This window comes from Xenopus tropicalis, chromosome 5 (genome assembly GCF_000004195.4).
Source record: "Xenopus tropicalis strain Nigerian chromosome 5, UCB_Xtro_10.0, whole genome shotgun sequence".
Lineage (NCBI taxonomy): Eukaryota > Metazoa > Chordata > Amphibia > Anura > Pipidae > Xenopus > Xenopus tropicalis.
In genome coordinates this window covers 134004464-134029495 of record NC_030681.2, presented here as the reverse complement: position 1 = coordinate 134029495, position 25032 = coordinate 134004464, and the positions used below count along the sequence as shown (strand labels likewise).

The 25032-nt window shown below is 39.1% G+C and overlaps 1 protein-coding gene across 1 annotated transcript in view; it reads right to left on the bottom strand.

Moving 5' to 3' along the window:
• Nucleotides 1-20585, bottom strand: part of sntg2 (syntrophin, gamma 2) — a 317357-nt gene extending 296772 nt beyond the window's left edge. Inside the window, exon 1 of the mRNA XM_031902753.1 lies at nt 20484-20585. Coding sequence (XP_031758613.1) covers nt 20484-20585 — 102 coding nt within the window. The remainder of the gene's footprint in view (nt 1-20483) is intronic.
• Between the last annotated feature and the right edge of the window lie 4447 nt (nt 20586-25032).

Below are 25032 nucleotides of genomic sequence, written 5' to 3'. Positions count from 1 at the left end.
CCACTCGTAGTCTATAAGTTCAGTTTAGGACATTTTAGTGAAGCTTAAAAAGTAAATTACCTGATCATTTTAGAAATCGCCCTACTGAGGTCTGAGATGAGCACCTTTGTCTGAGACAATTAATTGCATGATATTACCCCCTTGCGATGGAAAGCAGCTTGCTATACATGTCAGCAGGATTCATTTAGCTGAAAGTACACAATTTCTTTAAGTGCAGTTTTCTTTTCTTATTATGGCCACAATGTACTTCAAATTTCACTTCACTAAATGGCTTTTTCTATACGTGGCAAACGACCATGTTGAAGCAAATGGATTATTATTTTCTTAATAAAAGATCTAGATGAAATCAATAAATAAGATCCATATTGTTCACAAATACTTAAAAAATCTAAAATCTCATAAACAATGGAGTTCCATAAACAAAGGCAATGTTCCATTTAAAAAACATCAGAAAACTGGCTCATTTAATAGACCCAGTGAGTAGGGATAAGTACATTTGTGGTTTTGCCAACAGCATAACTTTTCACAAATCTGTGAAAGAATTCCGCCACACATGGTTTGTTTTGCCATAAAAATGCAAAAATTATTATTGTGCCACTTGCCTTTAATATAAACCAATGGGATCGGAGCCCTAAAAACGCCTTAACCACAATGTAATGGCTTTTCTATTGAGTCATTCTGACAGCATTTTACCCACAAATGTGGCAGGTTTATAATCTGTATCATTTTATATGGTATTGAGATTTATACTGGGACTCACACACCAGAATTACATAATGATTTCATAATGACTATACCATCCGCATATTGTCCTGTGCAGCAATGGCAAAAATTCCCTGCCTCTGTAGTTTTAGCCCCATACTATAAAACTCCCCAAATAAATATATCCATTCAATCTCAGGATTTCGGAAGGTATAAAAATGTCCTGCATTTGTGTTTGATTTATGGTCTATACTTGGAGCTACTTGTCTATTCGGGACCACTGGGATATTCTAAAATATTGGCAAGATATTTATTAGTCAGGTTGAGAATCCTGGTGAAAAACCGTTATATATGTCCTTAGACCAGTGATCCCCAACCAGTAGCTTTGGGGGTAACATGTTGCTCCCCAACCCCTTGAATGTTGCTCCCAGTGCCCCCAAACCAGGTAGTTATTTTTGAATTCCTGACTTGGTGGCAAGTTTGGATGAATAAAAACAAGATTTCCTACCAAATAAAGCCCCTGTAAGCTGATAGTGTGCATAGAGGCTGCCTAATAGCCAATCTTAGCTCTTATTTGGCACCTCCATTAACTTTTATGATGCTTGTGTTGCTCTCCAAGTATTTTTACATTTGACTGTGGCTTACGAGTAAGAAAGGCTGGGGACCCCTGCCTTAGACCCTTAGGGGGCTGATTTATCCGAGTTTGTTTTTTTTCATAACTAAAAAAAAAAAACAAAAAAAAACAATGCAGCAAAAAAAGTGATTGTGAATATTCTTGAGAATGCATTCTACATGAACAGTCTTTCTTTATTAACGAAAAAATCCTCGAAAAATCACCAAAAAACCTAGGCAAGTAAAAGCTGTCGAGGTTCAATAGAAGTCAATGAGAACAACTTTATTTATTTGCCCACTTATTAAAAAATATGAGTTTTTCAGCCTCATTAAAAATGAATGGTACAATGTAATTCTCGCCAGCGTGCAGGAATATTCTGTCACTTTCTTTCTTAAATAAGCTAGCATTTGTGAAAAACAGTCAGTTATTTTTTAACAAAATAATTTCATTTACTCGAACATTGCTTTTGCATGTGTTTTTGTTAGAACTTTGGGTTAACAAAGACATGCTTTTGGGGTTTTTTAATTACTGTTCAACAGGTACCAAATACTTTCAGAATGAGTGAGTGGATTGGTGTTTTTGGTTAAATATGACTCTTAGCAGGGTATGTGCCAGTTTTACCAGAATAGGTATCTACTGGGGGTGTGAAGACTGTTTGCACCACGTCACAATAGCACCTAATAATAGGCTGCCAGAACCATTGCAAGGGCTATTGGGACATAATGCAAACAGTCTTTCACACCAGCAATAGATACCTATTCTGGTAAGTCTGACACATGTCCAACTTCACATATGATTAAGAATTATACAACATTACAAGCCTCATAATACATACACTATAACAACCTACATTTACAATGGACAATAGTTTCATCCATAACCAATCAGCCTTATTGGCCTTGCCTATAATGTAAATACACAGATATTAAGAACAATTGGAGATTTGCATTATGCAGAGTGTCTATTTAAAAAAAGTAAGCATGAATGCATATTTTGCACAGGAAACTATTAATTCACAAGCATTCTACATTTAGAATTCCAGAAGTAAAGAAACTTTACTCCGAGTGACTGGAACTACCCAACAGTTATATAGACTATTTCTGCTTTTTAATGGTGATTCTCAAAATGAATAGACCCCCAGCCTGAAGGTTAATAAAAGCAATAGGGAAATTGCAAGCCTATTTATTTACAAGAACACTCGCTCAAATGGAAGCACTAGATAAATAAAGCAAAACGAAATCAATAGCATAATAATTAAACCACCCATTGCACTTTGATACGAAGAATAATTTATATAAAGCCAATGGGTTTGTTCCCAGAATTGAGTCTTCTGATAATATATTATTGTTTGGGAAAACAGCAGAGAGATGTTTCCCATCCAATACTGTCATGACAGATACATCATTTTAGGGCACAAGTCATAATTTTCCTACTTTGTGATATGAAGGACATAAAAGAATTAGCTTAGGTGCTGCAGTAATTAAACTCCACTTATTATGGAGGAATGGTGAATGCTGAGATCTTCTTTAAATAGCAAGCGGCACAGCGAGGAGAATAAATGAAGGGAAATGGAGAAAATTAAATGCAAAAACAAAGGTTAACTGCAGATTTCAGAACATGTATCAAAATAGAATCAGGTCATCAACTTAGGAAGAAAGAATTATATATCAATTCATCTGCATATTTTTATATTCAAAAATTACAATTTGTACAAAAAAAAGAGAAAGAAAAAAGTCCAATACAAAAATATAGATATGTTAGTTTGGAATATATAGTACAGCTTCTGTTTTATATAGTCACCTTCCACTTTTTTTTACTTGAAACGCTGCACTGAGTCCTCTATCAAAAGATACACAGGATTTCTTGTCTTCTTCTGCGCAAACGTTCTTAGGGTATCTGACTTCCGCTCTCAGAAAAATTCTTCATTCCCGGGGCCAGAGTCTGCACAGTTCTCTCCTCTCCTGCTAGATATGTTAGTTTGGAATATATAGTACAGCTTCTGTTTTATATAGTCACCTTCCACTTTTTTACTTGCAAATTATGGTGGAACCAGAAGTTTTAGCTTTCATCAAAATTTTCTTTTTATTTTCAACAAAATCTATTTTTTTTAATAGGAGAAGGAAAGGTAAAAACTAAGAAAGCTTTATCAGAAAGGTCTATGTAAATACGGCCTTAAGCACTCACAGAAACGCTGCACTGAGTCCTCTATCAAAAGATACACAGGATTCCTTGTCTTCTTCTGTGCAAACGTTCTTAGGGTATTTGACTTCAGCTCTCAGAAAAATTCTTCATTCCCGGGGCCAGAGTCTGCGCAGTTCTCTCCTCTCCTGCTCCCCCCTTCCATAAGAATTCATAAAATTCACTCCCCCCTCCCTTAGGAATGTGAGCTATCTGAGCTACCAGCCTCTAGAGCTACAGCAGGAAGCTATGAAGACCAAGCTAACATGGCAGCTGCAATCTTAAGCAAACAGAGAAAGCTTCTTGGGCTCTTTACTCAGGTATGGTAAAGCTTTCTGCACAATAAATATAATGCTCTAGGTGGCACTAATGTGGCGAATCTATTGGCAGCAAAATGCCAAAATTACTTTCCTTCTCTTTTAAGGTAATAAAAATAAAGTATTTTTAAAGTTTTTGTGTGGGGTAATTATAATTTTTTTTCAATAAATCTTACTTTTATTGAAGTTTACAATAAATAGGGGGATAAAATAATATTTTTGTAAAATCAAAATCTGAAAAGGTAACCAAGAAAGCTGTAATTGAAGGAAAACTTATACCATATTAAATACTCTCTCCCTCTGTATAACCCTGTCAGTGATTGCTTCCTCCACCCTGTGATCTCCTTGGTCAGCAATCAGAGCATTTGCGGTAGAATAGGGAGAAAAGGGAGCCTATGATTAAGTGCTAGCTAAGCATGAAACGCGTTAGGATGCATGCATGAAACGCGTTAGGATGCATGCATGGGGTTTAAGTGGTTTAGGAATACATTTCTTTTATAATGTAAATGTCGGATTTATATTCAATATATTTCCTTTTTGGCCGCTAGATATTTTGCACTGATGGTTTGGATTCACAGTGTGTATAATATACAATGAAAGACTTTCCCATTGATTGGCCTTTATTAGTATATATTTCAATGTGCCTTCCCGCCTTCATTCTGAAATAGCAGCAGGATTACTCTACTTTACCATATGTTTACGACCGCAGCTCTGCTTAATCTAACAATCCATGGCATGATTTACCCACTTGAGATAAAAATTCCTATTTTTTAAACTTCTTTGGTGGCTGGCTTCATGAAACCTTTTTTTCTGCCAGGGTGCAACATGTTGCAAAGTTCCATGGATAGAGAGTGCAATAAATTAATAATTATAACAGCAAACCTACAAATACGCTTGATTTCTAATGCTTTAATCTTTTCTACTTCCTGTAATGATCCCCGTGAAAACCCAGAACAAGAGAGGTGTACACAGTGCAGAAGAGGTGGGTAAGAGAAGTAAACCTATTATGGCCTAAGGTCTTCCTTTGAAGGATGTTTCCGAGATCATTTCTAAGACCTTTACCTTGATAGATAATTCATCTGAAAGTATCTGATGATGAATGTGAAACCTCTGAACTGATTTGTTGAAAATAACGTTCTGTTCAGATTGTTTATTCAAACCCAGAGAACTGGAATTCTAAGAATAGTTATAAGGATATCAGAAGACATGGTATTTTTCGACCTTGTGCCTTTGCATGGTTATACATATATATATATATATATTTTCAAATGAAGTCCGCACACAGTACTCTTGCCAGCCGAGGGTGCACGTCATCATAAACAATAATCATGCTTTTATTCCACCATCATTGGAATTTTCAGCACGATGGTGGACTAAAAGCACAATTATTGTTTATGATACATGGCGTGCAGGCCCTTTTTCTTTTATATATATATATATATTATTAACATTTATTTAGAAAGCGCCAACATATTCCGCAGCGCTGTACAATAAGTGGGTTTCATACATTGGACATACAGAGTAACATATAAAGCAATCAATATATATATATATATACAGGTATAGGACCCATTATCCAGAATGCTCGGGACCAAGGGTATTCCGGATAAGGGGTCTTTCCGTAATTTGGATCTCCATACCTTAAGTCTACTAAAAAATTGATAAAACATTAATTAAACCCAATAGGATTGTTTTGCATCCAATAAGGATTATTTATATCTTAGTTGGGATCAATTACAAGGTTCTGTTTTATTTCTACATAAAAAAAGGAAATCAGTTTTAAAATTCTGAATTATTTGCTATAATGGAGTCTATGGGAGACGGGCTTTCCGTAATTCGGAGCTTTCTGGATAACGGGTTTTCGGATAAGGGGTCCGATACCTGTATATATATATGGCTCTATTTACACATTTACATACAATAACACAATAATTCATACTCAGAAGCATATTTATTAAGATGCTGAAAAATATTCACAATATTGTGTCAGGTCAATTAATAAAGTTCTGTAAAAATGTGTTTTTTCCCTGGGACTCAGGACAATTGCCCCTTGTGCTATTTTAGAAGTGAATTTCAGGGAATATTACAAGGCTACAATTGCAGGGGGGCAATGAATATCGCCTGGTAGTGCAATTTCTTGACTTTTTCTAGCATAAAATAAATTCTGCACTTTTATAAATATGCAGCATCCTTGAATGTTACTGTGAAATTGATAGGTGGTTAATATATTTGAACTTGGCAAATATATTTCTATGAAATCAGTCCCAATTTTTTCACTTAAATGCTTTTCTTTTTCAAATTCTACAACTATGTTGTGCAGTTATGAGTAGATTGCAGCAGTCAAGCTCAGACCAGGTAGAAATGGGTTTGGAGACCTTAACACCACAGAGAAATCCCAGAGTTGAAGGAGCATGTGACACCCATATTGCTCCGGTATAATCTAGGCAGGGAGGTAGTAATTTATAGAGTCTCTAACATTGTCACGCAGGAAACTACTCTTTGCCAGTAGACAGCAAACAGGTGAAGATGAATAGCAGACTGAATGCTGTTTCAAGCACAGTGAGTGGTGCAAGAGCAGGCCGGGTCATACACAAAGGATAGTCCAATCCAAAGGGCAAGCCAGAAGGTGCAGACAAGACGCTGGAGTTGATTAGGTGTGCCACCTGATTGATAATATTATGAATTTAATGCATAATAACTGCTTTAGCTATAAGAAGAGCCAAAACATTGTGGCTGTTGCAACCAGGGTTTTCCCAAAGCTAAAGATAAGGGTTTTTCCAACAAAATGTTGAACAGCAAAAAGGGTATCACAGTCCAAAGACTAAGGGGGAGATTTATTGAGACACGAACGCTCTGAGCGTATTTTAGCCGATTTTTTCGCGCTTGCTTTTCCATACGCCTGCGCAAAAAATTCGGAAGGGTTCTGCTGCCGTTTACAATTGTTCGGTACAAAAATTTTGTGACTTTCGGATCGCCAATTCGATATTATCATGACTATTACGATTTTTTCAGAAGCATTTTTGTGATATTTGTGATCTTCAGAAATTATTGTATCCAATCCGAATTTTTCCCATTTGGGATTCGAACTTGTGTTTTAATGAATCAGACCCTAAAGGTTCATTCTTAGATATGTGTTGTCGGGAGGGGGAAAGCTGGATAGCAGGGGCCCCTTGGGGATGCAAGGGCCAAGGCGGGGGCCCCTGGGGTGGCCTGGTGTGCCCCGCACAACCTAGTCCGACCCTGCCGGAGGGGCACAAACATTACCCTTATTGTGGCTGTATATAGGCTAAATAAATCACATTTGGACAGAGCTCAAATTATTGGTGTGTTTCTGGATTTGTCCTTTAATAGCAAAGGTTTTTAAAGCCATTAGAGTAATAGAAAAAAAATATTCTTTACATCTTCTCACCGGCAGATTTTATACTAAAAATGTGAGTGCCAAGTTCCTTTCAAATCAATGGCCACATCAATGTTTCTTGCTGAAAATGTTTCCGTCTTGAAGAAATAATATTTGCATCTTAACCTTTGAGAAGTCTGCCCTTGTGTGACTCTTTCTAACCTGAGATTATAGTATTTACAGGATACATATGTATTTTCCAATATTCAAGTAATGCCGTAGTTACAAAACCTGTCTCCATTTATTTAAAAGTGGCCACTTAGTTGGGCCCAGAAAGCCAAAGTCACTTATTGGCCCATTTATTAAAATTAAGTAAGAGTGTTCCTAAACAGATCCGTTCACATGAAGCTCAAGAAATGCTGCTTACTTACATTGCTATTTACAGATTTATAGTTTTAGCAAAAAGATAAATTCAATATAATTGGGTTAGTGCCTATTTCCAGAGCTGCGGTGGGAAGGACTGAATACACAAGGTACGCGGGGCTGCAGTGGCTCCAGGCAAGGCACAGGCATGCTGTTCAACAAGAAGGGATGCTGCTCAGTGTTTGCTATAAATCTACACTATTGCATTTGCTCTGTGTGAATAAATGAACTGTGCCACCCAAGGGAAAATATGCAGAGCAGAAAAATAAATATAAAATAGATGCTTCATATACCTGCTTCAGTAAATCAGAAGTTTCGGATATTGGATTCAGGTAAATTCAGGTAGAGTAATTGGAACATGGAGGTCTCACTGCAGCCAGGAAGGTGATGTTGCACATTTAAATAAGGGTTAGATGCAAAACTGATTAGTAACCTGATAATTATTATTATTTATATAGCGCCTTCAAAAGACAGAACAGTTAACATGTAAACAATTCACAAAAATGGTTTGCAGTTACATTGGATGAGGATCGGAGACACTAGGGGGAGGGCCCTGTTCGCAAGAGCTTACATTCTAAAAGGGAGGGCTGAGACATAAGCTCAGGGTAACTAGCATGGTGTTGGAGTTCATGTAGGTGTGTAAAGTGACAGAAAGTGTGAGTGAGAGGTGAAAATCAGTGGTTAGTGAGTGTCTGGGGGGTTTAGGTTATAGGCTTGAGTGAAAAGGTGAGTTTTAAGAGACCGTTTAAAGGCTTGGAGAGTCTGACAGTGCCTAATGGGACGGGGAAGAGAGTTCCAGAGGATGGGTGCAGCGCGTGAGAAGTCCTGGATGTGAGAGTGAGAGGAGGGGATGAGTGAGGAGGTGAGGTCGTGTGTAGAGTGAAGGTTACGTCTGGGGGTGTACTTGGGGATATATGTGACCATCTCCTCTAGATAAGAACACCCACACCCTCATAGATAAGGGTGAGGGCTTGAGGTTGTTACTTGTGTCTCCTTCCTTTATTAAAGCCAAATCTTGTGCTTTTTTGCATAATGAAAGAAAACTTTAAAATGATTGAAATGTGTAATTAATGTATATTGGAAAAAGTAATTGTTAAATACTTCACTTCACTTGCTTGGTAAAGTCTCCACTTGAGCGGATCTTTCCCCTGATAGATCCACCTTGATGAGGGTGAGATTGGGCTGATCCGATCGTTTGGCCCAAAGGTCAGGCAGGCCCGTTGGAGGGCTCCACACATGGGCCGATAAACTGTTGATTTTGTCCGGAACGACCGAAGTCGGTAGCTTCCCTAGGCCCATGTATGGCCACCTAATAAGTTGGCTTCTCCTATATTGCCAACCCAAAAGTTGGGTGAAGGTTCCCTTTAAGCCACCTCTAGTTTAAATGGCTTGAGTATAATGAAATGGAGGAACCCCAGACTTTATCCAGGGTCATATTTACTCAACACAAAGTCCAACATCTCTTTATTTCTTCCCATTACAAAAAAGCACCAAACAGGAGAGGACCTCACATTTTTAAAAGTTTTAAAAAAAGGGAAAGAGTGGTTTCATTATAATACATATATATATATAGATTGATAGATACTTATATATCCAAGTAAACATAAACACAAAGCACTGTTCAACCCCATTCACATCTCTTAACCAAAAGGTTATTTGATCATTTTGTTACTTTGTCATTTTGTCTACAAAAGTCTTTTGTATGACATTTTTTTACGGGGGCCATTGCACACATTTTTCCACTGCAGTGTTATTATGGCATAATTGTCCTGCTGCCACCATCATACTTCACTGTAGATGCTGGCCTATTTGTTATCTTGTGACCCTGCCTGTCTTGGACTTTGCCTGCAAACACTGCTTAACCCGTTGTTACCTTGCCCTTGCCTTCTTTCAAATCAGTTTCTGTTGTGCCAGCCTTCACTGTCCATTTGTTCCATAATAAAGAGTGAAGCTTGTCTGCCAATACAACTCTTGCCAGTCCTGCTTGTCCCCCAGTGTCAGGTTCCTCATTAACCTGAGGACAGCCCAGTAGTAACCTCCTGAAGGCCACTTTTCCTGAAAACTACTTGCTTTCCTTTAGACCATTACAATGTGTGACAAACACTCCTATTGGGTCTTCTATATATTTAAATGTTTTTAGTTGTAAGGGATAGATAGGCAGTGCTAAGGAGGAAATTGTGTGAAAGATGTGAATCTTCAGACAGGGACTGGTATTGTGCAGACAGAAAAAGGGATGATGAAGGAACAGAAGCAAGACCAGGATGATGAGGGTGGAAAATCAGTAAATTACAAGAGCAGGACGGAATGAATGGAGAATCGGTGGCCGGACAGATTGGGCCGAAGAGACTAAAGCAAGACTGGAGTATGGCAGGAACAAGGATGAGAACAAGGGGAGAGCAAGAGTAAGAGCAAAGGAACAGAGATCTAGGATCAAGCCACACAATGCTCAGTGCCCTGATTGGCTGACGCAACCCAAAAAATAAGGCTGCTAGGGTGCTATAACATAGCCCAGGAATCAGGTGGAAGGGAGAAGGGCACTTGCTGGATGCTCTTTTGGCCAAGTAGTTAGGAAGAGCAGCCTGTAACCAAGAGGTCCAGCAATTCTGCAGCCAAGAGGTCCAGGGATCAAAATCACAAAAATTATGCAGAATCACCTAGGTCCCAACTATTCTGGATAATAGATCCCATACCTGTAGTAACCATCAAAGCCTTAAGATAATTATTAACAAGAACATATATGGGGCCAACCAAATGCCTCTAGCTTTTAGGACTTAAAATGATTTCAGTTTAAGGTCTTCTATTGTAACACATATCTGTAGGAGTTCCTCCTAATATGATCTCTTTTTTTTGAGGGGGACAGTTAAAACTTATCATCCCTTGAATGGTCCCCCTGGAGGCCTCATACTATAGACTGAAGGGATAGATACTGTACCAGAAAATAAAATAGACTTGTTCTTGATGAAGGAGTCTGTGAGACTTAAAAGTGTGTAACTCAAAGTTCCAAAATACTTTTTATCTTTATGCTCCTATTGATATATCTAAAGGAAGGTGCCTTGTGCCTCTCCTATTGAGCAGCCAAATCTTCAAGTACTAGGCTTTAAATTGCTCTAAAAATACAAGTACAAGTCTTTCAATTCCATTTAAAACACAAAACACGAGATTTGGATTTAACGCAAAGATTTATCTTTTCTGCCTCAGGGTCCTTGACTGTGAGCTGTGCAAACATTTGGACAAATTACTCCCATGCACTGATCAGATGTTCAAATAAACAAAAAAGTTCTAGAATAACAAAGACTAATATTTTACACTTGTCATTTTTGTGCTTTTAGGCCCAGAATCACCATTTATGTGATTAAACACTCTGTGAATTATTATTGCCTTTGAGTCAGCTGTGGGAAATAACAGTTATTAATCTACAGTACTGAAGGTCTTAAACCATGGTAAATTAGGTTTTTTTTTTTTTTTTTTAGAGTTTCTAAAATGCAGGATATTCCTTTTGTGAATGGTATCTCTACGTTCAAACTGGCCTACATGAACTCCTGCCAGCTATCACAAACAGAAAGTTATTATTTATAGGTTCCCTAAAGTTCCCACAATGATATATTTCATTTCCAACAGTTTTAATGGACCAGAGTTGGGTTTATGTGAATTGGATTTACTGACATGTAAAGCTAAGCCTTTGTATAGTTTTTTTAGCTTTATGTCACATTTTTTTTTAAAAAACATACATATTTTAGGTGAGCTTTACAAGCTTTGGGGCTTAGGCGATCCAATGTTTAGATTCTGCACCTTGCGTAAAAAAAGGTAGTGCTGTATTCATGGGAAGAACACAGATCTCTATGCTTTATTTTAGAGTATTCTGTGAACTGCAGTGCAGTGGACTAACCCAGTTTTTTAACTTTGCACCCTGCCCTGCATGAAGCAAATGCCCCCTTTTGTGAATCTATCTATAATTATTTTTTTCTTTACAAGGGGGGTCACTTACGGAAAATGAATGGAACAATGTGACGCTCGCCCGCATTTACATCATTTACCCAAAAGGACATGGAAAGTCTATTTTGTTGGGCGGTGCCAAAATGTTAGGCTCCCCCCAGTGAAATAGATCGATAAAGTTTTTGCCCCGGGCTGGTGCTCCTGTTAGGAGAGGACTGCACCAGCCTGTGGAAAAAAATGTCTGAGCACCGTGCCGCCATTTTACTTATCTATCAGTGTCCCAGGCATCCTTAGCATGAATTCCTGTTGGTGCATGTGTAGCAGAGTGTACCCGAGATTTTACTCTACTGCACATGTGCAAAACACCAAGCTTCAAGGGTACCAAGAGCTGATGTAAGGAGATGACAGCACAACGCCCAGGAAGTTTTTTCCACAGGCTGGTGCGGTTCTCTCCTAACAGGAGCACCAGTCTGGGGAAAAAAACTTTATTGTGATTCATTTCACCGGAGGGGAGGGTGCCCAAAAGCTGATCTCAAAATGCTGATAAATTGCCCCCCAGTTGTATCATTTAACAAGGCGCATTGTTGAGCACATGTAAGGCTAACACAAAACAGCATGCACTCGTCGGACTCTAGGACAGCAGATAAAATTTCAAAAAAGCTTTATTAAAGATAAAAACCTAACATGTTTCGTGTGACTGCACACGTATTCATAGGTACATGTGCAGTCACAAGTCACATGAAACATGTTAAAAACCTAACATGTTTCATGTGACTTGTGACTGCACATGTACCTATGAATACGTGTGCAGTCACACGAAACATGTTAGGTTTTTATCTTTAATAAAGCTTTTTTGAAATTTTATCCATTTTGCTGGAGTCCGACAAGTGCATGCTGTTTTGTGCTGGCTATTGAAGTTGAATCTCCCCATGCTGCGGGTCTGGGGCATGGCACCCGGGCCACCAAAAGGAAGTGGTGAGTGAACATCCTGCATTTTGAACTTACATATGAGCATATATTCCCCAGAATGAAGAGAGAAAAAAGTAATAAGCGAAAGGTTCAGGGCATAAGCACCCAAACCTACTATTTAATTGGGTGAGCGTGAGCGCTAATTGAAATATAAATAATTTTTTTATCTGTAGTAGGAAGGACTGTAAGTCCCCGAACAAACAAATTGTACAGGCACATGTAAGGCTAAAGCTGGCCATACACGTGGCGATCTGACGATGTTTCGTACGACCATTGGTCGCACGAAACATCATCAGATGTGCCACACACCATTCAGGGCTGAATCGGCAGGTAAGGAGGTAGAAACAATAGGATTTCTACCTCCTTCTGCCGATTCAGCTCTGAAGGGAGATTTTGATCAGGCGCCTTCTATGGCGCCCGATCAAAATTTTCCAACTGGTCCGATCGGCGAGTCGGCCGATATCAGCAGCTTCCTGCGATATCAGTCGACTCGCCGACATACCATACACGCACCGAATATCGTATGAAACGAGGTTTCGTACGATATTATCGGTGCGTGTATGGCCACTTTTAGACTGGTGCCAAAAATGTAAAAATGGGGTGGGGTAGCAAAAATGTCATCAGAAATCTCTGACCCAAAAACAAGAATCTTTCCTTGTATCCATCTATCCTGCTCTTTGGGTGAGAATGAGGCTTGGAGTTCTAATTGCTTTGATTCCTGGCTCCGGCAAACGGTTTGTAAACAAAGGGGGTAATCAGAATTTCAAGTCTTCTCCAACATGCAGCACTAACAGTAAAAAAAGTTGTAAAAAAAGTTACAAAAAATGTTATACTGCTTCATAAATGTGTTTTTTATCACACACAAGCATTGTTTAAAATTGACAATATATTATCAAAGTGCACTTACATAGTTACAAGTATTTTTTAGCACTTCTATTTCCCCGTTTGGCTTCATTTCAGTAAAACAGTGGTAACGTCTTTGAACTGATTTTTTTGGACGTTTCCTAAAGAAAATAGATATACTTTCTAATTTCACTCATCCTGATACATTGAGAAATAAAGATTTGTAGCACAATGCATTATTCAGGGCAGACTTTTTACAGTCTCAAGAGCTTTGGTTTTACAGGAGTTTTTAACCTTGAAGCGTTAGAACACTTTACTCTTAACTTTGCAAGATTTTAGATAAAAGCTAACATAAACATACAGCGGGTTTGCGTTTGCACTTCTAGCGACAGCAGGAAAATACTTAAATATAATATTAATGATATTTTAATATTTAAATAAAAACCCAAATGGAGTAAAAGTCCCGCATTTATATTCCTAACCATCTAGATTGGAGCTTTGGATCTATCAGTCTTTATGATCTCCCATATGTACCTTTACTACCATGTTTCCTTCATTGTACATTCCAACCTAACATTTTAATTTAGCTCAAGCATAGCACATTTCACATTCCCTGTATGAAACCAGAAATTTAATTTTGGTAGCTGTAAGTGAGCTATAAAAGATAAAGTGCATTTCCCAGGATGACACTTTGTGATAAAGAAAAGAGATAACTTATCTCATCGACTCGCAGAAGCACAACATTTGCAGTTAGAGTTTACTTGTGTATCATTCTCTATTCAACAGGCAGAGATGCACCAAATCTTTGTTGACTTAGACCTTCAGGGCAGTTGATTCTAGGGGTATTGCTGCCCAGGTGTTTAGTAGCACTGCATGCAGGTGACAAACTGCCCAGAAATTTCTCTACATTTTCTAGAGAACATTGCATAACCACCACATAGGTCCAAAAGATTGCTAGTCAGATAAAAAAGGGAATTATTTCTGGACATTTAGTAAGCCGCCAGTTGAACTATAACTTTGGCAACAAAACGCCCGGAATTATATGCCCTTGTCCTGAAACTCTATGGGGCTGATTTATTATAGAATGAATTGTGGAAATCAGAAGGATTCTTAGAACAGGTATAGGACCCATTATCCAGAATGCTCGGGACCAAGGGTATTCTGAATAAGGTGTCTTTCCGTAATTTGGATCTTCATACCTTAAGTCTTTAAAAAAATCAATAAAACATTAAACTCAATAAGATTATTTTGCATCCAGTAAGGATTAATTATATCTTAGTTGGGATCAAGTACAGGTACTGTTTTATTATTACAGAGAAAAGGGAATCATTTAACCATTAAATAAACCCAATAGGGCTGTTCTGCCCCCAATAAGGGGTAATTATATCTTAGTTGGGATCAAGTACAGGTACTGTTTTATTATTACAGAGAAAAGGGAATCATTTAACCATTAAATAAACCCAATAGGGCTGTTCTGCCCCCAATAAGGGGTAATTATATCTTAGTTGGGATCAAGTACAGGTACTGTTTTATTATTACAGAGAAAAGGGAATCATTTAACCATTAAATAAACCCAATAGGGCTGTTCTGCCCCCAATAAGGGGTAATTATATCTTAGTTGGGATCAAGTACAGGTACTGTTTTATTATTACAGAGAAAAAGGAAATCAATTTAAAACCTGAAATTATTTGATTAAAATGGAGTCTATGGGACACATCCTTTCCGTAATTCAGAACTTTCGCTGATTTAGTTACATTTATTAAACATTTATTCAAACAAATTACTACAGTGAAAAAAAATAACTAACTGCCTGTCTCGTTATTGCTCTGTGTGTAAGGCACACAAGGACCCCAGCGCGTGTTCCTACCTCCAAGTGCACAGGCACATTGTGATGTCATTGTATGCGCTGACATCACTTTAACACAAATTTTCGAAATAGTGTCCTTTGCTTGTTTTAGTTGCCCAAGCTGGTTTCAGTGCTTCTGACCTTGCTAAAGCCCCTATTGTGTTAAAGTAGCTCAGCAGAGGCAGTGGCTGGGTGCAGAGTGGGAGCAGGCAGCGCAGTGGCTGGGTGTTGGGCGCATTGAGTCAAGTACCCCATGGGCTCCGGGTACCGTAGTGCAACTCTGCTCTCAGGATTTCTTTGTTTTCAGATTTTCTTTATTGCATTTTCAACTAATGCATAAAACCAAGAGAAAGGGCACCCTTAGTCATAACTGAGGGGAGAGTAGAGAATAAAGCAGGTAGAGAGGGGAGGGATGGCCTCCCTTTAAGGGCCTTATTCCCTATATTGAGTCAAGGATATCATTGCCCCACAGTAGAGTCCACTTGGACCACTGATTTTACCTTCGATATGGATATTTCTGCCCCACGTAAGTCCCTAAGCCATTGTTCAGCAAAGGCTTCTGAGTTAAGCCCTTCACTTCTCTAGGCCGACAACTCTAATGTTACAGTGCCTTTGCCTATTCTCCATAGCCTGTTATAGTTGCTTTTGAAGTTGCACCATCTCACCATGGGTTGGAGCGGTGCCATTTTCCAACCCACTGACCTCCTCCTCTAGTGCCCAGTGCGCTCTCTAATGGCCTGCACATCGTACAAGAATAGAAATTTCAAATTTAATATGTTTTTGCAAACATGGAAACCATTTAACAACCACTTCCGACAGTGAAAGAAGGTTTGCAAATTGTATTACTTGCGACAGCGCACAGTGTATGTAATAAAACTTCTTAATGAAAAAGTTTGCTCCAACAGATACGCCAGCTTCAAGCATGCCTTAATAAGTTTGCAATGAGCAATTAAAATTCGCAGTGCAATAACAGTCTAATCAACAATATTACATTGCGAAATGTGAATTTTTATTCTTATTTGTGCGCATTTTTTTCCATTTATGACTTTATTACATTCCTCCCATTTGTGATTTCCACTTTCTTTAATCTCATTCAAGTTATTTGATAAATTCCTTTATTTAACATTATGACCAGCAAAGTATTTACTACAAACCATGAAAATACATTTCTACTGAAGTGCAAACATGCAGGTCAATTTATTAGAACAGATTGCTGTGTGTTTGGATTTCAAATTGAATATTTTAATAGGAACGTTTATGGCTCAGAAAAAAGTTTCTCTACCACTTTTAAATACATTTAAATTATTAAAACAACTGCGCTTGAGTATCTGCTTCTCTAATGTCTTTATTACTTGTCCTATTTTTATATCAGTTTTAAAGCTACTACATTGCCACTGTCAATATATACAGTAGAGTATACTTACCCTTATATAGGTATGGGATCTGTTACCCGGAAACCCGCTATCCAGAAAGCTCCAAATTACGGAAAGTCTGTCTCCCATAGACTCCATTTTAATCAAATGATTCATAATTTTAAAACGGATTTCCTTTTTCTCTGTAATAAAACAGTACCTGTACTTGATCCCAACTAAGATATAATTACCCCTTATTGGGGCAGAACAGCCCTATTGGGTTTATTTAATGGTTAAATGATTCCCTTTTCTCTGTAATAATAAAACAGTACCTGTACTTGATCCCAACTAAGATTTAATTACCCCTTATTGGGGGCAGAACAGCCCTATTGGGTTTATTTAATGGTTAAATGATTCCCTTTTCTCTGTAATAATAAAACAGTACCTGTACTTGATCCCAACTAAGATATAATTACCCCTTATTGGGGGCAGAACAGCCCTATTGGGTTTATTTAATGGTTAAATGATTCCCTTTTCTCTGTAATAATAAAACAGTACCTGTACTTGATCCCAACTAAGATATAATTACCCCCCAGAACAGCCCTATTGGGTTTAATTCATGTTATTGATTTTTTAAGGTGACGATCGCGCGGCATACGCGTTTAGCGAATTTTCACTGTTCCGATGAAGCAAAAAGGAACAGATTCGCTGATCGCTAAACATAATATGACATGCTTATAAAGATGGGTTCATCTAGTTCAATTTAAGATACTAGAGAGGTTAAGTAATAAAAGGCACTACAGTAACCCATAGTGACCAATGAGCAGGAAGCATGTACAGATCACTTGTTTAATAACAAAAACACCTTATTGGTTACTATGTGTTACTGCACCTGGGCAAACTTAGTGCCTTTACTTACTTATGGAGGATGGAATCATTTAAGATGACTGGGGAAGAATTCTCCAAACAAGTGCAAACATGGGTGTATTGCCTTTCTTATAGTTAATGACCCCTACTGAGATTAGGTGAATATTATATGGAGTGCTTCTGTAGAGGGTAAATATTAAAATCCTGAGATCAGGGGAATGTTATATCAACTGTTTACCTACAGGGTATATCAGGGTTGGACTGGGCCACTGGGGCACCGGGAAAAAGCCTGGTGGCCCCCGGCAGCCCAGACCCAACCCCAGTGGGCCCTGCACCCCCCAATTCGACCCTGGGGTATATTTTAAGACACTAAGATCATGAGTACATAATATGGGGTTCTTATATAGTGGTTATATATTAAAACACACTGTGATTACAGAAATAGAATATGGGCAACATCCCTAAATAATCTTACCATAGGAGAATTAAGATGTAGTTTAAAAAAAAGACAAAAATCTAAAATATATCACGCTAAAATTAATCTGTCTCTGCAGAGTCATTGAAATGCTATGTATCCCATAAACAATATTGATCTTTAAAGGAGTCGGATGTATACTAATAGCAGGAAACATTGCACTATGATAAACTGAGACCCCAATTATCCAGAAGAGCTTAATATGAAAACAAATACATTTGTATTTCTAAGAATTCATTAGCAAGGCCAATAATTAGTCTCAGTAATGAGGCAACTGTGAATATGATGATATATATTTAGCTGGCGTAGCTATTGCGGCTCTCTTTACAATGGTATCGGTAATGAGAATACCAACAGAAATACCCCTTTGAAGTATCTCCATAGCATTTTTGTAGATATTTTCTTTCGATCATAAAGCTAATCTAAACCTATTTTTTATAAATCTTACTAAATCCTTCACTAATGTGAGTCACGTCACTTTTTGTGTCATGACTCATTTATTAAATAGAGGGAAATTGATTTAATAGCAGGTTAATCCCTGTGTTCCATACAACTGCGTTATAAGAACGTCCATAAAATTACATTCTATTTTGGTAAAAAAAAATGACCTTTATAAAATACACTGGTGCTGATACAGAGTCTGAGCATTTAAACAACAGGACTTCTTTGGATCTTGGCATTAAAGGGATTATGAGTCTGGTCACACAAAAATGTACTTTATAAGCTTATTGACATCATTCATTAAAGAGACTTGTATCCAAAGGCAAAAGTCAGATTTGCCTTTTCATGGGCTTTTCATCTGACATGTGGGTCTCTTAGTTTAATGGTTATATTACATGGGGGAACTGGACTTTTTGTCCCCAATGTAAGTTCCAGCTTAGTGGACAGTTGGCAAAATATTTAAATGTTTCATCTCACGTTACATAGCCCTTAAGCCAAGAGAATGAATCCCATAAATGGACAGTTTAATTAAGAAGGAAAAGACTTTGCCCATTAGCTGTGCATGAAGAGGGTCTGCAGGAAGAGACAACACCAAAAGTGGTGGGAAGACCGGTGCTAAATACATCCGAAAAGTAAAAAAGGAGCTCCTGTGGCAGCAAACTATACTATTTTCAGGGTGCAGAAAAAAATAAAGTATTTAAATTTACAGCATGTTCTTTTTTTGGGCACTGAAGCCAAAGAGATGTTCTCTGAAGAACAATTAGTGTTAGTGCAGTGCGCAGTTTTGGGCTCCAGTCCTTAAGAAGGATATTAATGAGCTGGAGAGAGTGCAGAGACTGCAACTAAACTGGTTAAGGGGATGGAAGATTTAAACTATGAGGTTAGACTGTCAGGGTTGGGGTTGTTTTCTCTGGAAAAGAGGCGCTTGCGAGGGGACATGATTACTCTGTACAAGTACATTAGAGGGGATTATAGGCAGAGGGGGATGTTCTTTTTTCCCATAAAAACAATCAACGCACCAGAGGTCACCCCTATAGATTAGAGGAACAGAGCTTCCATTTGAAGCAGCGTAGGGGGTTTTTCACGGTGAGGGCAGTGAGGTTGGGGAATGCCCTTCCTAGTGATGCTGTAATGGCAGATTCTGTTAATGCCTATAGGAGGGGCCTGGATGAGTTCTTGAACAAGCATAGTATCCAAGGCTATTGTGATACTAATATCTACAGTTAGTATTAGTGTTTGTATATATAGTTATGTACAGTATGTGAGTGTATAGATTGGTAGGTGTGGGTTGTGTGTGCTGGGCTTACTTGGATGGGTTGAACTTGATGGACTCTGGTCTTTTTTCAACCCAGCTGGTCAGAGATAAGCAAGTTATATTCCTGCATAAATTCACTCCTGGGTGGCAGAATGTAGGGCATTTACTGTCACATTCTCCCATCTAATAAACCATCCCTTTGTTTAGTAAATGCAATCAATATAATTGAGGAAAATGTATTACAGTTTTGTCTGTCCTTGATCTAGATGGAGACACACCAATACTTTTATACCTGCTTTCTTATTCAGGAGCTCCCATTAGGGTAGTCAGTGGGGCATTACCCAGCTACAGTAGAAAAGTGCAACAAAAGCAATATTTGTAATTCATTATCATTTTGATAACACATCTGAGTCCACGTGTAAGAGAAAGAGAGATTATGATATGCAACAATAAGATATTAATGGAAGTTTCACCCATAAGGTTGTCCTTATACCAAGCTATTAACAACATGCACTAGAGGATTCCTCATTTAGTTGTGACTTTTTTTGATAAATCATCTTGCTTGGGATAGGGTCCAGTGTAGCGCTTGTCCAGCACTTGAGATTATTTCCTCTCTGTTTGGTGCCAAACTCCCTTTTTATTCCCTTCCTGTCATATATCCTTTCCCTCAGCTGGTATCTGGCTGTACAGATTATGTTGAAGTTTCTTTTGTGTGAACTTCTGATACTTTGATGTAAGGCTCTGCTGGGGTTTGAACCTTGGATCTCCTGGTTGCTATATGCTCTCCCTAACCACTTGGCCAGGAGAAAGCCAGCAAGCACTCATTTCCCATTCATGCTCCTTTTCACCTGGATCCCTGGCTTAGCTATTTCACCCCAGCATCCTGATAATCCCAGCACTCTACACATTCCGTGCCTGAGCATTGGCCTTACCTGAGCCCTGGGGCACTGTCCCTGTTTCTCGCCTCCCTGCTCAGGCTCCTGTGCTTCTAGTTCTGTTCCTATCCTGTTCTTCCTGCTCCATCCAGTCTCCATTTTTCCATCCTGCTCCTGCCTGCTCAGTCCCTGCCTTAAAGGGATTCTGTCATGATTTTTATAGTGTACTTTTTATTTCTAATTTACACTGTTTACACAGCAAATAATTCACTCTACCATTTAAACTTTTATTTTTGAACCAACAAATGTATATTTTTAAGCTGTAATATTGGTAAGAAGGCACCATCTCAGTGCATTGTGCCTGAGTCTGAGCTTTCAGAAGGAGCCAGCGCTACACATTAGAACTGCTTTCAGGTAACCTATTGTTTCTCCTACTCCCATGTAACTGGAGGAGTCCCAAGCCGGACTTGGATTTCTTACTATTGAGTGCTATTCTGATACCTACTGGGAGCTGCTATCCTGCTCCCTTCCCATTGTTCTGCTGATCAGCTGCTGGGAGGGGGTGGGAAATCACTCCAACGTGCAGCTCAGCAGTAAAGTGTCACTGAAGTTTATCAGAGCACAGGTCACATGGCTCTGATACCCTGGGAAATGAAGAATATAACTAGCCCCATGTGAAAATTCAAAATTAAATATAAAAAAATCTGTTTACGCTTTTGAAAAATGGATTTCAATGCAGGATTCTGCTGGAGAAGCTCTATTAACTGATGGGTTTTCCCATGACAGTATTAAGGACTCACCCCCCCCCCCCCACTTCTTCCCTCTGCACCCCCCCTCCAACCTCTTTTTACATGTTCTGTTCTTTGTTAGTAATAGGTTCTCAGCTTGAACTGCAGCAGAAAGAACAGGGCTAGTTGGGGTTTTCTTGTTTTACAGATGAGTCAGATTTGTGCAATCATTCCTTCCACTGGGCTTCTGCCTCTAGAACATTCCACCATAACGTTTTTTCTATTTCGTTCTCTCACTAAAATAATTTTTCTCTTATATTTATCAAACGCTGCAGGAAAGAATACATTTTGTGCAGTCAGAAGCAGGGCAGCAGACTGATTCTTTACCACATGTTGCGGGTTGTATCTAGGCAACACAACAGTATCACTGTAATATGTTATGGCCCTGTTTAATGGAAGGGTATTATCTGACCTTCTGCAATTACTTATGTTCTTGTTTAATTGAAAGCATCACCTGGGTCACAGGTAAAGTATTGTTGAGCTGTTAATTTGATGTCTCACTTTATGGAGTTTTCATGAACTTTGGAAATGTCTAGTGAAAAGCTGTAGTAAATGTCACCGATATTTACTAGCAGCACATTAAACACTAACCCTGAAGAAAATCTGTTTGGCTCAGCTCAACATATATCAGTGAAACAGTGTCCACTTGTGGATTTGGAAAAACAGATTTCCTTATAAAGCTTCCCCACTCTATTCATGCCTCAACTCATATATGTCAAACACAATGCCCGGGGGCCAAATCCGGCCCACCTGGCTGTTTTATGTGGCCCTTGGTGTGTGTGTCTGACCATCCAGCCTGATCAATTTCCATTTTCCTCACATAGTAACTAAGACTAAGGGGTATATTTATCGTGCTGTGTAAAAAATGGAGTGAAGCATTACCAGTAATGTTGCCCAAGGCAACCAATCAGTAATCAGATTTCAACAGTAGCAAAGCATCTATTGGCTGCTATGAGCAACATCACCGGTAATGTCTTACTCCACTTTTTATACATTGTGATAAATATACCCCTTAGTATATTACTAAGTATATTAATAAAAAATTTGACCCGCGACTTGAGTTTGACACCCCTGCCTTAACTGATACAGTCCTTGCAGGTGCTTGAGTGTTTGAATAAAGCAATAGTTTTAGTAAAATGTTGGTATGTTTGTTCAGAATACAAGTTACTTTAAATGGGTTTGGGGGAACTGTTTGTTATGAGAAGGGGAAAATGTTTCCAACAAATATGAATACAATTCTATCCTGTAGTTCTAAATTGCATTGCCTGCAGTACGGGGCCTATTTATTAAAGTACGATCGGCTCAGAATCCAAAAAAACGTATCTCAGCACTCTGTCTTGCTACATTCTCTCTAAATGCAGGAGTCAGAGTCAGATTTAGATTGACAGGTATAAGTTCAGTCTTTCAAATAATCAACTCTGGCACAAATCTCTTATTTTTTATTTTTAAAGACTGAGCTCTAATACGTCTTCAGGCAAAGGGATCCTCCCTCAAAAGATGTATTTATTAGAAAACTAGAATACAGATCTCTGATGATAGCATTCATTCTTCCTATCGATATCTGAGTCATCATCTAGTTTGACCAGACAGTTACCTAAAAGGACATCTGGGGACAACCAGAGGGTATGTAGGCCATATTTCAAATACAATTGTCTAAGGGCTCTGGCACACGGGGAGATTAGTCGCCCGCGGCAAAACTCCCTGTTCGCGGGCGACTAATCTCCCCGAGTTGCCTTCCCCCTGCCATCCCACTGGCGAACATGTAAGTCGAAATCGCCCCGCCGCGTCTGCCATCCCGCCGGCGACTTACATGTTCGCCGGTGGGATGGCAGTGGGAAGGCAACTCGGGGAGATTAGTCGCCCGCGAACAGGGAGTTTTGCCGTGGGCGACTAATCTCCACGTGTGCCAGAGCCCTAAACAGTCAGTCATTACTTTAGTGATAAATATGATACTGTGTTATGAGGAACGCTAAGAAAATACGTTTTTTAAGTAAACCATCACTGTTAAATCTGCTGACAGTGAGGAACTTATTTCTCAGCTAAAGAAAAATCTGAAAGCAACTTGGCCACGAAGCCTTGATCAGCAACAATTAGAAATGTGATCCTGATTAATGTTATTTATATTTATAACACAACTCATTATTAGAATTATTTGCTATTTCAGCATGGAAATGAACCTGTAAAATACTATTATGTGATTTATAGATGGCTCATACCTTTTATATTCTTAATTGATCTTCAGACTTAATGAATTAATGTTTGTTTATTGTTTCTCTTTATATTGTAAGTCTACAAAAATGCATTTAAACAGCTCTCTGGTTGTATGAAAGTATCTGCACTTGTTTTGCTTGTGTTTGCAAACTGGTTATGTACCATGGAATGGACAGAAAAAACAGGTCCTTCTTCATTTCATTTAATTAAACATGTTTAAAAATCCACAAACACATTTCCAATATTTATAAAGGGTAAACCAACAGCAGAATATGTGTTAAAAACAACAACCATCATTCACCAGCAAGGAATTTCACCAGTCGTTGTGTGGGAGTTTTGGAAGATGTATCAACGGGTGAACCCTGTTTTCACGCTTCCCTAAGTAGGAGGGTAAAGGTTTCCTCACACCTTTTGTTATTATCCTATGACATTGGGCTAGCCAGCTAGGTTGTTCTTGTTATTAAGCTTCCCCAAGGAAACAAAAAGGGAAGCCCAAGGTTGTTCCCCCACTCACAGGAGGAGGTGAGGTGTGCTCCAGAGGGCCTGGATGGGGGAGTGACCAAGTATAGGAGAAGCAAGTGTCACATTTTGTTATAGTTCACTCTAGGAGTGAAAGGTAGTTAGAAGTCTGAGGCTCCAACGAGGAGATAAGTGTGGGTTAGTTCCTTGCGGCACCACTGTTGCCATTATAGCGCCCCAATTGGTTAGGCTCCGGGTTAGCTAGATCCTGGAGCAATTCACCTCTGTGGGCTTCACCTTGTGATGGAGACTGGTCAGCAGGAAGCAGACTATACTATCCTATGATTCAAGCTATAAAGTACATTTGTGAGTATTTTTTGTGTAAAGACTAGGGATGAGCGTAAAAATTCGGCAGCGTCAGTTTCGCGGCGAACTTCTGCGTTTCGCCGCCGGCGAAATGTTTCGCGAAACAGCGGCAAAAATTCGCCGTGCGTCTCGTTTCGCCGCGCGGCAGAATTTTGACGCACGTCCAAAATTTTTAGTCGCGCGGTTATTTTTGGCACGCGCGGCCAAATTTGGTCGTGTGCGAGCAATTTTTGCCGCAAGCGGCCAATTTTAGTCGCGCACGGGCAATTTTTGACGCGTGCGCCGATTTTTCCGCCGTGCGACAAAAAAAAAAACGCGCGACAAACGGAAACGTCATTTTAGCCTTGCCCATTTCTTCCACATCAGCCAATTAGATTGGAGCCCTCCCACTGTCCATATAAGGAGGTGCAGAGGCGGCCATTACTCGCGTTTTTGGTAGTGGATAGAGTAGGAGCTGAGGTGTGAGAGGTGTTGTCTGTTAGGTAGGATTTGTTAGAGCTTTCTGTGAGTCAGTGCAAGTGGAAGTTGTGGATTTCAGTTTACTGCTTTCCCTCTTCTGCTTGCCTGCTCCCCTGTGAGACCCAAGAGCCCTTGTTAGGGCTACGTTTGTCTGTCTTTGTTTGTGTGTGTGTATCCCTTGTGGGTGCACACTTCTGGGGTTTAGTCTTTTATTTATTTATCCCTACCTTCCCCAAATATCCAACCCCCCCCCCTATTTTTTTTTCTTTTTTAGTTGGTCCAGGATGACGGGCCGTGGGAGAGGGAGGAAGGGTGGGATGGGA